At 35.9% G+C, this 16,525-nt stretch overlaps 1 protein-coding gene across 2 annotated transcripts in view; it reads left to right on the forward strand.

Moving 5' to 3' along the window:
- The window catches only part of LOC127831017 (thymidylate synthase-like), a 117,485-nt gene that overhangs the window by 23,604 nt on the left and 77,356 nt on the right, over positions 1-16,525 (forward strand). For both annotated transcript variants that reach the window (XM_052356001.1, XM_052355995.1), the window contains exon 2: positions 8,333-8,451. In XM_052356001.1, coding sequence (XP_052211961.1) covers positions 8,339-8,451 — 113 coding nt within the window. In that variant the 5' untranslated portion in view covers positions 8,333-8,338. The remainder of the gene's footprint in view (positions 1-8,332; positions 8,452-16,525) is intronic.

Consider the following 16,525-nt stretch of genomic DNA (forward strand, 5'->3'; position numbering starts at 1 on the left):
AGCATACTTGTTAACCATCATGACCTAAACCTATAAACAAGAGCATACAACTGTATCAAGCATTTTGACAGAATTATTGCCCCTTTTATACTTAGAATATGCATATTATTGATAAAGCTATGTTAAACTTTGCATACTACCCCAAATATTTCCTATATCCTTTGACATATTGCTTTTATATTTTGCATACTTTTTTTACCAACATGACCCCAACCTATTAACAAGACCAGACAACTCTATCAAGCATTTAGTCATAATTATGGCCCCTTTTCCACTTAAAATATGCAGCAAATGTTAAAGTTTGCGTACTACCCCAAATATTTTCAATGTGCCCCTTTTATACTTAGAATATGCATATTATTGATAAATCTATGTTAAACTTTGCGTACTACCCCAAATATTTCCAGGCTTTTTCTGCCCTATGCCACGGGTCTGAAATTCGGCCCCATTCCCAATGCAAATCTGGTTGTTTTTTTCCCAATTGAAAAAAAAAATCCCAATTCCAAAAAAAAAAAAAAAAAATTTTTTTTTTTTTTTTTTACCTTAAAATATATAAGTTAACCTGATCCGGTGTAGAAAATAGAAAGTGTTGCATAATTAAATTATCTGTTGCCTTGAATTTGTTTTAAAAACTGTAAAATATGTTAATGATTATTTAAGACTTTCCTTATTTTCCTCAAAATCTGGCGCTTCGCACGATTTTTTTCACCTCAAAAAAGGCCAGGCATTTTCCCCAAATTCAGATTAAAAAACCTGCACTTATCTCACATGTTCATAATACTTTGTAAAATTTTAATAATAAGTTATCAAAATAGTCGTTATTTACCAGTTAACGGCTTCTTTGAAATATAAGAAACACTATTTACATGCGATAATTTTTCCCAATTGAGCCAATTTTGCGAATATTATTTTTACCAAAATGGGGGTTTTCACGACGCGAAATTCCCAAAATTCCAGTGTGGTGTATTCCCAAAATGGAGCGGAAAAAGCCTGATTTCCTATATCCTTTGACATATTGCTTTTATGCTCACCTGAGCACAACGTGCTCATGGTGAGCTTTTGTGATCGCCTTTTGTCCGTCGTGCGTTGGGCGGTGTCAACATTTGACTTGTTAACTCTCTAGAGGCCACATTTATTGTCCAATCTTCATGAAATTTAGTCAGAAGATTGGTCTCAATGATATCTTGGATGAGTATGAAAATGGTTACGTTTGCTTGAAAAACATGGCTGCCAAGGGGCGGGGCATTTTTCCTTATATGGCTATAGTAAAATCTTGTTAACACTCTAGAGGCCACATTTATTGTCTGATCTTCATGAAACTTGGTCAGAAGATTCATCCCGATAATATCTTGCAGTCTTCACGGTAGCTCATTTTATCCACTAGCCATTTGGGCTACTTGAATGGTGAAGACAAGTAGCCCGGCAGCAAAATTACTAGCCCAAAGTAAATTTGTTAAAATATACACCCTGCTAAAGGGTTTCATCTTTCAATAGCAGATAATTTATTAAAAAGTAAAATTGTATCCAGGGTATGTAAACTGTAAAGCCTATTGCAAAAACAAGTGCAACACAATATAACATGTCAAGGTAATTATGTCCTTTATTAATCATAAGTCTTTAACATGTGATAAACAACTTCTTCGTTTATCTCATCATCACTGCCATCCTGGAGATCCTCTTTTTCAGAAACCATATCCTGTAAAACAAGCAACCTGATAGTTATTTTCCAGAAGTTTACTTGACAAGTGAAGGCATAGATCATAAGATGGCATACTTTTATCATACATGTTGACTTTTTTCTTATGTTGTGTTTTTAAGCATAGCTAATTAAACTCTGTCTTACAGAAGTAGCTTCTCCTTCATCACTGATTTTTAACCACTTTTCTTGAAATTCACGTTTCCGTGATTTTTCATAGTAATTTGTTGACTTACGATCAGTAGTGGGCAGTTTCTTGCCAGGCTTCGCTTTAGCTATGTATTTAAGCATTATGCAGCCTTATGCGCGTAGGGACTTACAACTTTGGAAGTAAACACACACACAAGGTTACAAAGTAAAGCGATGTTTATTCCGGAAATGCAAGCCGCGGACGTCGATTGGTTTCCTTCAGCAGTAAACACATCAGCATGACGTATGCCAATAGTAAATAACCAGTTTAAATTGTGCACCACGTGGCCTGGGTTACGACTCGAAAATGACCGTTGAATGTATGGACCAATCAGAACGCATTTAAATCTCGTATTTTAGGCGAAGTTGAACGAAGTTCTGTCGGAAATCTTCGGGGAGTACTCACAAAATAATGACGTTTATCACACTTAAAAATGTAAACAATATTAATACACGGAATTTCTACTGGTACGGGCGTACGATTTGGCAATTTTAATAGGCCCGAGCTATAATTTACACGCCCAGGCCACCGGGCGTGCGCTTATTTCGCAGACTGATCTTGAACGAGTTATAAAATGCTGCCGGTTGGTTGAAAAACATGGCTGCCAGGGGGCGGGGCATTTTTCCTTATATGGCTATAGTATAACCTTGTTAACACATTTATTTTCCTATCTTTGTGAAACTTGGTCAGAAGATTTGTCCCAATAATATCTTGTTATCTCAGGTGAGCAACTTTGGGCCTTTCAGGCCCTCTTGTATATTTTGCATTCTTGTTAACCAACATGACCCCAACCTATAAACAAGAGCAGACCACTGTATCAAGCATTTTGACATAATTATGGCCCCTTTTACACTTAGATTATTGAACATTTTGCTTAAATTACCATAACTTCTTTATTTATGATCACATTTTATTATTACTTTGACAAAACAACATTTACCTGAATACCACAATGGATTCGGAATTTCCACCCAAACAATAACCCACGCCCCTACCGAGAATGCCTCCCCCCCCCCGCCCAATTTTTTTTTAAAACATCATCTAATAAATTACCACACCCCACATTATACCCCCTCTCACCCCCCCTACCCCCCCCCCCCCCCCCCCAGCCTCCCCCGCCCCAACCCAGGCTTTTTCCACTCCATTTTGGGAAAACGCCACCCTGGAATTTTGGGAATTTCGCTTCGTGAAAACCCCCATTTTGGGGAAAAAATTAATCGCAAAATTGGCTCAATTGGGAAAAATTATAACATGTAAATAGTGTTTCTTATATTTCAAAGAAGCCGTTAACTGGTAAATAACAACTATTTGGATAACTTATTAAAATTTTACAAAATATTATGAACATGTGTGATAAGTGCAGGTTTTTTAATCTGAATTTGGGGAATTCGGATTTTGAGGAAAATAAGGAAAGTCTTAAATAATCATTAACATATTTTACAGTTTTTAAAACAAATTCAAGGCAACAGATAATTTAATTATGCAATACTTTCTATGTTCTACACCTGATCAGGTTAACTTATTTATTTTAAGGGTAAAAAAAAAAAAAAAAAAAAATTTTTTTTTTTGAATTGAGAATATTTTTTTTCAATTGGGAAAAAAACAACCAGATTTCCATTGGGAATGGGGCCGAATTTTGGACCCGTGGCATAGGGCGGAAAAAGCCTGCAACCTCCCCCCCCCCCAATTTTTTTTTAACATCATCTAATAAATTACCCCACCCCACATTATACCCCCTATCACCCTCCTTACCCCCTCCCAACCTCCCGCCCCCCAATTTTTAGCTCACCTGAGCGATAGCTCGAGGTGAGCTATTGTGATCACTCAGCGTCCGGCGTCCGTCCGTCCGTCTGTAAACAATTTGTAAACATCTTCTTCTACTAAACCATTGAGCCAATTTCAACTAAATTTCATGTGGAGCATCCCTAGGTCATGGGAAAAAAGAATTGTTAAAAAAAATTTGATCGCATAACCAAGATGGCCGCCATGACCATATATGGTAAAAACCTTAAAAAATCTTCTTGTCAGAAACCGCTCATCAGATTTTCAAAAAATTTCACAGGGATGACCTTTGAGGGCTCCCCTGAAAAAGTTGTTCAAAGAAATTTGATTCGTCAAAAAACATGGCCGCAGGAGCTCGTTGAACTTTGCATGTTTATTCGTTTTTGCCTATTTTGTGAAAACTTTCAAAAATCTTCCAGTTTTTTTGTCCGATCCTTTCCAAATTTGCACAGTGTCTTTATATCAATGAGGACACGAACCCTACAAAAAATAAGCATTATTGGTCCATGAAGTACAGAATTACCTCCCCTTGAATTGAGAAAATGGTGTTTATGCAATAAAGTACAAATTTTTCATCCAATTCTTTCCAAACTTGTAAGGATTTAGCATGGTTCAAACAAGGGAAACAACTACGGTTTATGCATGTTCTTTTATTACAGATTTGCCTCCCTTTAATTCATTCAAAATCTCATTTTACAGCAGAGATTCCAAATCTGACCTGTAAATGAGCCCCATATTTACTGCCGGTGCTATGTTACCTTTTCCCATTTGATCATTCTTAAGTATTGGTCTTGTAATGCTGCTACTGCTACTGCTACTACTACTACTACTACTACTACTACTACTACTACTACTACTACTACTACTTCTACTACCACTACTACTACTACTACTACTACTACTACTACTACTACTACAACTACTATTACTACTACTACCACCACCACCACCACCACCACCACCACCACGTCTACTATTACTACTTCTACTACTACTGCCACTACTACTACTACTTTTACCACTACTACTACTACTACTACTATTACTACCACTACTACTACTACTACTACTACTACTTCTACTACTACTTCTACTACTACTACTACTACTACTTCTACTACTACTACTACTACTACTACTACTACTACTACTACTACTACTACTACTACTACAACTACTATTACTACTACTACTACTACTTCTACTACTACTACTACTACTACTACTACTACTACTACTACTACTACTACTACTACTACACCACCACCACCACTACCACTACCACCACCACCACCACCACCACCATTCACAGTGACAAAAAACGTATTCACACAATGGCTGCTACTACAACTTATAGCCCATATAGGGGGGCATGCATGTTTTACAAACAGCCCTTGTTTCTATGGGATTTTAACCAAAACTGTTCATGTTTATCTCCGACACATATTTTTAGGTCACCTGTCATGAAGTGACACGGTGAGCTTATGTGATCGTGTGATGTCCGGCGTCCGTTGTGCGTGCCTGCGTGTGTCCGTGCGTCCGTCCGTCAACAATTTGTTTGTGTAGACAGTAGAGGTCACAGTTTGCATCCAATCTTGATGAAATTTGGTCAAAATGTTTATCTTGATGAAATCCGGTTTGGGATTGTATTTGGGTCATCTGGGGTCAAAAACAAGGTCACTAGGTCATATAATAGAACAACCTTCTGTAGACAATAGAGGTCACAGTTTTCATCCAATCTTTATGAAATTTGGTCAGAATGTTTATCTTGATGAAATCTGGGTTGGGATTTTATTTGGGTCATCTGGGGTCAAAAACTAGGTCACTAGGTCAAATCATAGAAAAACCTTGTGTAGACATTAGAGATCACAGTTTTCATCCAACCTTTATGAAATTTGGTCAGAATTCTTGATGAAATCTGGGTGGGATTGTATTTGGGTCATCTGGGGTAAAAATCTAGGTCAAATAAATAGAAAAACCTTGTGTTGACAATAGAGGTCACAGTTTTCATCCAATATTTATGAACTGTGGTCAGAATGTTTATCTTGATGAAATCTGGATTGGGATTGTATTTGGGTCATCTAGAGTCAGGAACTAGGTCACTAGGTCAAATCATAGAAAAACATGTGTAGACAATAGAGGTCATAGTTTTCATCTGATCTTTATGAGTCAGGTGAGCGATTCAGGGCCATCATGGCCCTCTTGTTTTTAACATCATCTAATAAATTACCCCACCCCACATTATACCCCCCTCTCACCCCCCTACTCCCCCCTACCCCCCAATTTTTTTTTTCCCTCTTATTTTTGAAAGATCAGTGTTTTTTTTCAGTTTTGAGGGAAGGGGATCGGGTCCCCTGAGAGGGGGAAAATTTGCGCGTAAATTGGGAAAAGGGGGGAATTTCTATGCTTAGCTAGTAACAGTACAAAATCAAGTTTTAGCACTTTATTCATTAACATGTTATGTTCATGTTCAAAGTTCAACATTTCTGGGCTTTTCAGCGAATTTATCAATTATTCTGGTGACCTCCTCTTCACCAAGTCTCTCCGTGTGCAGACAAAGTCTGATCAGGGACTTAAGTGTAGCTTCCCAAAGCCTGTTTTTCTGTGGCGTGCAAAGCAGGTTGAGCAAACTAAACAGTCTTTCAACACTCTTGACCGGACATTTCTGGCGTTTCACTGCCGGCATTTGAAGAAGACTGACTTTTAAGTTGTACTTGTTTGAAGAGAATATCAATTTATTTTTAAGTTAAAACAGATTTGTCAATTTTTTTTACGATAGCTTTTGTTGTTGTGCGACATGTTGGAATACGTATGGTTTGCGGTAGATGTCGTAAAGCGAAAGTCGTGATAGTGAACTACGTACGGTTTGCGGTAAAGGCTAAAATAAAAGAAAAAAAAGCGGATGCAGTTCAGGAAAATTGTAGTAAATTCGTAACGAAAGACGTATTTAAATGAGGTATTGATTAAAATTGAATAACACTTCCCAGAGGGGAATTATATTGGGGGGAAAAATATATACTCTAAAGATGGGGGAATGGGGCCGAATAACGCCGAATATTTCATCCAAAAAAACCACTGAAGATCGTCTAATAAATGACCACAACCCACATTACCACATTATACCCCCTTTCAACCCCCCCCCCCCTCCAAAAAAAAATAAAATATATTTTTTTTCCTTTTTTTATTTTTGAAAGATCGTCTAATAAATTATTGAATATGAACAATTTCCCAATGATTGCTTATGTTATACTGTCAAGCACTCGAATAGTCAAGCGCGCTGTCCTCTGACAGCTCTTGTTTATTTTCATTTTTAGTTATAAATATGTTGTTTTTGTAATTATTTTGGGCATTTAACCATAAAAAGTTAAATTTATTAAAAAATAACACTTTAATTACCTTGTTCAGGACAGGCTAAATCCAAACATTATTATAAACAGCAAGCTAAAAACGGTATCAACATGTGTTGAAAAATTGTGTGTGGCTATACATTATCCATGGCCAACTTTGATTAAAAGGGAATAATAAGTCAGCTCATTGATATTAAAAGGTCAAAATCAACTTTTTGTTTGATAGAAAATACTTTCTAGGACCAGTCTATGCCGATATTTATATAACTTAAATAAGATAAATGGTTAAATCACTGAAAAAATTAGGCAATTTATATAAAATTAAGCGCAAGCATATTGACATCATTTCGGATAAGTTTTCTCATTTTGACGCTTGCCAAATTAGCACCAAAAGTCTCAGAACACGCCACATACATGTATATGTAACAAGGTAATGTTACTTCGACCATGAAATGCTAATTTCAGCACACCAGCCTTTTTCCAAAGCTCACTACTCCATCAATTTTCAACCGATTTGCAAAACCTTGGTATATTACAGGGCCCTCGATTTGCACTTTAAACCGCCAAATATCGTCGGCTTCCCCCATGAAAAAAGAAGTTTTTTCCCCTCTTTCAGCTAAAAATTCCCCTTTAAAAATTTTTTTTAGTTTTTTTTTTTACTTTTATGTTGCCAGCTAGTATTGTGCTACTAACCTTTGATTAAATGGTTAAGCTGCTCCCATGAAAAAAGGAGTTTTTTCCCCTCTCAGCTAAAAATTCCCCCCTCAAAAAACTTCTTTTATACCTATGTTGCCAGCTGGTATTGTGCTACTAACATTTGATTTAATGTATATTTATGTAAATTACATTAAAATATAGCAATTTTTTGAATGGTTGGTGAAAAGATCTTCTAAAATTCCCCTTTTCGCCCAAAACGACGCAAAATTCCCCCATCTAAGGGCCGAATCCCCCAAAGTGTAGCAAGGGCCCTGTTTAAAAGTGAAACAAAAATCTACTTTTTTTGTATGGTTATTTTGTATAAAAAATGAACCATTTTGAGAGTTTTGGGATTGGGGTAGCAGCTGGGGGAGGGGGGTAGTAACTAATACTGAGTGCCTGTGCTCAGCAGTATGTAAGGGTTGGAAATGAAGCCTTTAAAATTTGAATTTAATAAGAAAGGCCTTAAATTTTATTTTAACTTTCTAAGGTACAACACATGCGTAAAAATACGTATCTAAGTAGTAACGAGTTAATTGTATTTGTTTGTTGCAAAGTATCTAAACTACATAATATTGTTTTGTTCATTTCTGTTCAATGCTGTCTGCCATTGTTATTCAGGTTAGAATGTCTGGTGATGTTGCAACTCAAAATGGTCATACAACCTCACATACAACCTCACAGCAAACTGAATCGCCAAAGAATACCACACCTGCCATGAATGGTGTGAATAAAACAAGGTACATGTATAAATGCTGCTGCTGCACAGTTTATCATCACAGTTACATATAGACCAGTTAAATGTTATTGTTTACATTCAGGATTTTCCACACAAGACTGGTTGGAAAAACACTGGGTACAGCAACTTAAAACATGTATAAAGGGCTTTTATTCAGTCAATAAATTGATAAAAAATCCGATATAAACATTAAAACTCTTAAATTATAATGCAAATATATTATATTTAGTACCAATAAATGTATATTCATAAGTATAATTTCCTCTGCATATAAATACCAAGTACTGGTAGTTTAAAGCATCAGCTTAAACGTGGTCAGAAGATTAAATACTGACTATTCCACAAAACAAAACAATAAATTAGCGGTATTCTTTCTGATAGTTAAACTTTAATAAATTATATTTAAAAAATAATAAAACATTTATTAATTTGGTTATAAGTGATAAGAGATGCATTTAATCAATTATAAAACAAAGCCTTAAAAGCGGAATGCATTCCAATTTTAAATGTTATGATAATTTGCTTTCCCATTGAATGAATTTTCGTTTAGTTTACATTGAATTTCAATATTAATAAATTGAAGCAGAAAAATGGGGGAAAAAAACCTCTGCATATTATAATATTATTTATGCAAATTGAACTATCTGCGTGTATATTGAAATCTCTTTACTAGTGATAAGGAGTTTTGCGTTTAGGTCCACTTTTTTCAGAAAGTATCAATGCTATTGCATTCAAACTTGGTACACTTACTTACTATCATGAGGGGACTGGGCAGGCAAAGTAAGATAACTCTGGCGTGCATTTTGACAGAATTATGTGCCCTTTTTATACTTAGAAAATTGAAAATTTTGGTTTAGTTTTGTGTTTAGGTCCATTTTATTCCTTAAGTATCAAAGCTATTGCTTTCATACTTGCAACACTTACTAACTATCATAAGGGGACAGTGCAGGCAAAGTAATGTAACTCTGACTGGCATTTTGACAGAATTTTGTGCCCTTTTTATACTTAGAAAATTGAAAATTTGGTTAAGTTTTGTGTTTAGGTCCACTTTATTCCTACAGTATCAAAGCTATTGCTTTCATACTTGCAACACTTATTAACTATCATTAGGGGACTGTGCAGGCAAAGTTATCTAACTCTGACTGGCATTTGGACAGAATTATGGGCCCTTTATACTTAGAAAATTGAAAATTTGGTTAAGTTTTGTGTTTTGGTCCACTTTAACCCTAAAGCATCATAGATATTGCTTTCATACTTGGAACACTCGCAAACTATCATAAGGGTACAGTAAAAGGACAAGTTGCATAACTTTGGATGTCATTTTTACGGAATAATGGCCCTTTTTTGACTTAGTAACTTTGAATATATGGTTAAATTTTGTGTTTCGATCCACTTTACTTCTTAAGTCAGGGCTTTTTTTTACTAAGAAAGTGATGCCGATATTCGGCGTCTTCCCCTACCAGAATTTTTCCCCTAAAATTACCATTTCCCCTCCAAAAATATAATTTTTCACCAAAATATAATATTTTACCCTCAAAGAAATGTTTTTTTTCTTTTGGGAAGTCGACACCTATCAAATTTGTACCATGTACAACGATCTCGCTCTCTCTCTCCCGACGAACACTCAAATCTGGGAATCCCAGTGATTCTATATATAGCTCTTAAATTACGTCATGGAAACCGGGCAACTAATCGTATTAATCATGTGACTATTTTACTGGATTCCGGTCTCGCGCGAGAAGGGTGTTTCGTCAATTTACTACCGGAAACCAGTCGAATTTTCATCCGGGTTATGTGAAAGCCAAGATATAAACGTTAAAATAGAAAAAGTCTCACAATTGGCGTTCATACACGAACAAAATAAAACGTTCGGACTCAGAAAATATTAATTGCGTTGACGCATTTTTTAAGAATGAATCATCAAAAACCGTTGTAACCCAGCAGGATTCGGAGGTACATGTAATCATCTCTTCAGCAAAACCAAAGGACCCTATTGGAAATAAATGCTTGCACTTTCATGGGTTATCCTTGACCGCAAGGTCAAAATAAATACATACATACATACATACATACATACATCAACATCGATTACTACTGTCGGATTATTGTGAAAGTGAAAGTAGACAATCGGCAGCTGCCGCACCTTTCCCTTCCAATACTGTAGCAGATCTAGATCGTCAACCCATTTATCATGAAATTGAAATCATACTATTGACATCGTTCCCCGGTCCCAGTTGAAAAAAATTCCCATTATAAGATCTACACCTGCAACTTTATTTAGGACTTTGACTTTAATATCATACTTGTTCATGTGTTTAAGAACAAAAAGGTCAGAGACATGCCTCTTTTTCTAAAAAAACCTGAAGTCTGTAGGTGAGTTATAGACATTGAAATGAACAGTTTGTATTTTTTTTCCCCAAATATGTCTCTTTCGCACTCGATTTTCCCCTTTTACCCAGCGTCCAGCGTCTTCCCCTTTTTCTAAAAAAAACCCATGTTACAAAAAAATAGTCAACAACGACTGATTTAGGGTTAAATTTCTCGGGTACATTTTAGTATATTTACCGTACCCGTGATACATGTAAGTATACTTAAAGAGTACTCGGGGTACATGTACGTAGTACCCGAGCCGACAATGAACAATCGAGCGATAATGGAAGGTGCAACATCTCTCACGCCCCCTAGCATCGCCTTTAGCAGTATTCAATTCTCAACAGGAAAGTGCTGGAGTCATTGATCCCGAGGGACAAGAAAAACAATTGATTAATGTTCGAAATAAATAATTTGAATAATGACAATTCTATTATTTGAGCCAAGTCACAGGAAAAGCGCAGTCAAATCAGTATCCAATTAAATTATTTGTTATTGTCAGAAAAACGCTTTTAAGCAAACAGCTTTCAAGTGACTGCAGGCTGATCTAGATCCAAACTGGCCACAATCGCCTTAATGTCTCTTTTACTGGGACACATTTCATTTAACTTTAAAATGATAAAAAGTACTAACACTAAGAAAGAGTACGAACCAGTAAAGAGTTTGAAATCAATGTTGAATTTCAGGACAGCTTAGTGATCTGCAAATCCCCGATGAAATGTTGATATCAGGTATCATAGTCATTCAATAAGTCGGAAAATGCTCGAATACAATTTATAAAGCACAATGTGACTTATATTGATAACTAAAATTACCAGTATGCCAGTTTTGCCGTGTCAAGCTGTTACAATCCAGAAAGTCCTTCATTCACATCGAGTATATATCCTTCGAATTCCAACTATTGTTGTCATGAGCGGAGATTAAGTGAATAAATAATTCATATATCCTAAATGACAGCTTCTAAATAGCGAAACAAGCCAATTTATGCAGTAAGAAAGTTTTGAATCTAGACTCTCATGGGGGCGGCCATTGTTTATTGTTGAAACAACAACTCTGCTAGGAGAATGTTATCAATGACGAGCAATCTCCTATGCAGTGGCGAATGCAAAAGGGAAGTAACTGAAAAATCGAGTTATCTCAATCGGACTGGCTCGGTCTTTTACATAGGTCGCCATTGTGAATTTTTTTTTTGATGGTTATGATACCAGCATCGTCAAAAACTATACTTGTAAGTTAGTGCATGATATTTAATTGCATGTTGTTTTCTAAAATTATGTATGAATTGCACTTACCAGTCAGTTAGCAATGATGGCTCAGAATCAAAGTCTCCTTGGAGACATCAAAACGAAGCGATGACTGATTATTCTTCCATAACGGTTGCAATTTTCGTTTTATTGACTTTTAATAATTTTTTTTGCAACCTTCATTCTCATTTTGCAGTTGTTGTGTGAGCGTTGCGCGTGTGTGAGCGTTGCGCGCTCAAAATAATGAAGAAAAGACATTAAAATAAATTTATCGACACATGTTCTCCACCCAGTAGTAATAAGTTATAGCGTCTCCCGAGATTGACTTACAACACTGTTCGATAAGCGTCTAATCAATGAATGCTCAAGAGAAATAACAAATGCAGTTTTGAATAAGCGTCTATATCAATCTATTTGGGACATGTTACTAAGTTCGGACATGAAAAATGAAAAAATGCACTCGACCGATCGAGCTACCGGCTTAGAATTTTCACTCGACCGACGCAAAAATCACTTGACTCGGTCGAAAGTCGAGTGGGTTACGTCCAAGACTGGTGTCGGGTCAAAACGAGGTCACTAGGTCAAAAAAAGAAACAACTTGTAAACACTGTAGAAGTCACATTTCATGCCCAATCTTCGTGTAACTTTGTCAAAATGTTTGTCTTAATTATATGTTGGTCGAGTTCAAAAGTGGTTCCGGTCCGTTGCAAAACATGGCCGCCAGTTGGCGGGGCAGTTTTCCTTATTTGGCTATAGAGAAACCTTGTTAACACTAGAAGTCGCAATTTTTGCCCAATCATCATGAAAGTTGGTCAAAACATTGGTTTTATTGATATCTCGGACGAGTTTGTAAATGGTCCAGATCGGTAAAAAAACATGGCCGCCAGTGGGCTGGGCATTTTTCTCTATATGTATATAGTGAAAACATGTGAACACTCTAGAAGTCACATTTTTGGCCCAATTTTCATGAAATTTGGTCAGAACATTTGTTTCCTTGATATGAGAGTCGAGTTTGAAAATGGTTCAAGTCAGTTGAATAACATGGCTGCTGGGGGGGGGGCAGTTTTCTCATATTTATATAGTAAAAAAAGCTTGTGAATACTCTAGAAGTCACATTTTTTGCCCAATCATCATGAAACTTGATGAAAAGATTGGTTTTATATATATCACATAATTAATGCCATAATTATTGCCTTTAGATTGTCAAAATTTTCATTTTATTATACAAAATCTTCGTGAACACTCTAGAGGTCACAATTTTGTTTCAGATTTTATGAATCTTGGTCATAATATTTATTTTTGTAAGCAAAGTTTGATGTTTGGTTAGGGGGGTCAACTGAAAATATAGGTCACCAGGTCAAATCTTACCAAAAAAAATCACTCCATATGCCAGAGTTTTGGTTCAATAATGATAAAACTTTACCAGGTTGTTTGTCTGGACAATATCTAGGTCAAGTTTGACGTTTGGTAAAGATTGAATGAACCGACTCCTCTCAGGTGAGAGAACTAGGCCCATCTTGGCCCTCTTGTTTCATGATTGTGTTTGGTACGATGCAGTAACGTACAATCTTTACACATTATAGCAGAGTTTACATTTGCTGGTACCCATTAAATATGTATATTGTGTAGCAGTAAAATTGCACATATTTTACATTTATAGTCATTATACTCCCATTACTGGTAATGGGGCTATATAGGAGTCACATTGTTGGTCTGTCGGTTGGTCCGGCGGTCTGTCCCGAAATTTCATCCGATCTTCACCAAACTTGGTCACAAGTTGTATCTAGATGATGTCTTGGTCAAGGTTGAATATGGGTCATGCCAGGTCAAAAACGAGGTCATGGGGTCACTCAGTGTGTTTTAAACAGAAAGTTTGTCCGGACCATAACTATGTCATTTATTGTTAGATTTTAAAATGACTTGGTACATTTGTTCACCAACATGGGACGGTGTGTCATGTGAAAAAGTATGTTGATATCTCCAAGGTCAAGGTCACACTTGGGATTTAAAGGTCAAATGCTTTTCCGGGCCATAACTTATTCATTTATTGTAAGATTCTAAAATCTTTTGGCAAATTTGTTCACCATCAGTGGAAGGTGTGTCGCGGGCAAGAATTATGTCGATATCTCCAAGGTCAAGGTCACACTTTGAGTTCAATAATCATAAATTAGCTTGTCCCGGGGCCTTAACTTTGTCATTCATTGTAAGATTTTAAAATCATTTGGCACCAGGGCAACAGATAAAGTTCGTTTTATAGTTTTTACGATTTGTATTTGACAGAAAACGAATTGAAATTAAAAATCAATCATACAGAAAACGATCATGAAATGGAAAAACGAATTGCAAATGATTCTTTGTAGTTTTAGTTGTACCGTTTTCCGCCGTACTGCGTTTAATTTGAATTAGTATTTTGTGACCTTTAGTGCTGCCTTAATAATTTAATTAAGTTTATATAGACACCGGTTCGGGTGGGTGTCAATATAAAGAGCTACTTTCGTCTTAAAAAGTTCGGGAACAAGTTCGCCACTTAACGCGGACGGTTGAGAATCTTTCATAAACAGCGTGCGCGCCAAATAGTTTGCAATTCGTTATGCGTCCCAAACCGTCTGGAAAAGACGTTGTGTAGTGTATACTATCGGATTTAATAGCGCAGGTGGTGACAGATTCTGAATATTCGAATCAAAACACTGCGGCGATTCCCTGTCTCAAAAACTAAGAACATCGTGAACACACTGGCTTGTCTTTGATGGAGATGGTTTGGCAACGTGAGTGTGCTCTGAGACCGAAAGGCAGGAGTGTTGAAACTGGTTGAAACTAAATGACTCATCATCATCCATTTGTCAACATACAATTAATATTAATAGTAATATTTACAGACCACCATTGACACTGAATTTATAATGACTTAATTTGAAAAAGAATTGTTGAGAATTATCAATGCCCCGAAATTTAGCCAGGGTTTTTTTTGGCCCGATTTTATAGCCGTAATTCGACTATGTTCCCAATCCCAAAATGTATACTTTTTTCCCAAAATGTGGCAAAAAATTCCCAATTGCCAAAAAAAAATTTTTTTTTTTTTTTTTTTTTTAGAAAGAAGTCTTATGTGTATTTTATCTCTCTCAATTTTAATTCAATTACATCTAACAAAGTATTGTATGATTTTTTTCTTTTAATTTGAATGATTATAAAGAGTTAAATCAAATTTAGTATTTCCCTAATCAGTGGCCTTTTCGTGTGGAAAAAAAGGCTAATGAATTTATTTTCCCAATTTCATGAAAATGCCGATAAAATTCCCAATTCCAAAGCCATGGGCTATCTTCCCAAAAAGTGGAAAAAAATCCCTGTTAGCGCTTATTGTTTCTAGACATATATGCAAGTTTTGATCAAATTGTAAAAAAAACACTAATTGACAAATAGTTTTAAGAGAAAAAACTAATTGTTTCAAAAAGCTTGTAGTGAAAACTAATTGACACAAAATCTTAGCTGTTGCCCTGTTTGGCACATTTGTTCACCATAATTGGACGGTGTGTTGCGCGAAAGAATTGCATCAATATCTCTAAAGTCAAGGTCACAGTTAAAGTTCAAAGGTCAAAACTGGCCATAAATGAGCTTGTCCAGGCCATAACAATGTCGTTCATTGTGAGATTTAAAAATCATTTGGCACATTTGTTCACCATCATTGGACGGTGTGTCCTGCGAAAGAATTACATCAATATCTCCAAGGTCAAGGTCACACCTTAAGTTCAAAGGTCAAAAATGGCCATAAATGAGCTTGTCCGGGCCATAACTATGTCGTTGATTGTGAGGTTTTAAAATCATTTGGCACATTTGTTCACCATCATTGGACGGTGTGTTGCGCTAAACAATTATGTGATATATCCAAAGTCAAGGTCACACTTTGAGTTAAAAGGTCAAAAATTGCCATAAATGAGCTTGTCCGGGCCATAACTATGTCGTTTATTGTGAGATTTTTAAATAATTGGCTTTTTTGTTCACCATCATTGGACGGTGTGTTGCGCGAAATAATTATGTAGATATCTCCAAGGTCAAGGTCACACTTTAAGTTCAAAGGTTAAAAATGGCAATAAATGATTTTGTCTGGACCATAACTATGTCATTCATTGTGAGATTTTAAAATGAATCTGTACATTAATTTTGTTCACAGCCATTGGACGTCATGTCATGGGAAAGAATTCAAGAGTTCAAAGGTCAAAATGGCTGTAAATAATAATAGCATAATAATTCTTAAAATTGCCATAAATTACATTCTCTTGTTTTGTGAAGACAGCATGCAAAATAGTCTGTGTCAATGCGGCATGTGGGGGTATATGTCACATCTGTGACAAAGCTCTAGTTAAACACTGTATTATTATAATTAAACTGGCTGATATATACACCAGTTCCTCTTTATCCATTTTTAAACGTTAAAATATTTCATTTTTAAATATTAAAATATTTTAT

This window comes from Dreissena polymorpha, chromosome 1 (genome assembly GCF_020536995.1).
Source record: "Dreissena polymorpha isolate Duluth1 chromosome 1, UMN_Dpol_1.0, whole genome shotgun sequence".
In the NCBI taxonomy this organism is placed as follows: domain Eukaryota; kingdom Metazoa; phylum Mollusca; class Bivalvia; order Myida; family Dreissenidae; genus Dreissena; species Dreissena polymorpha.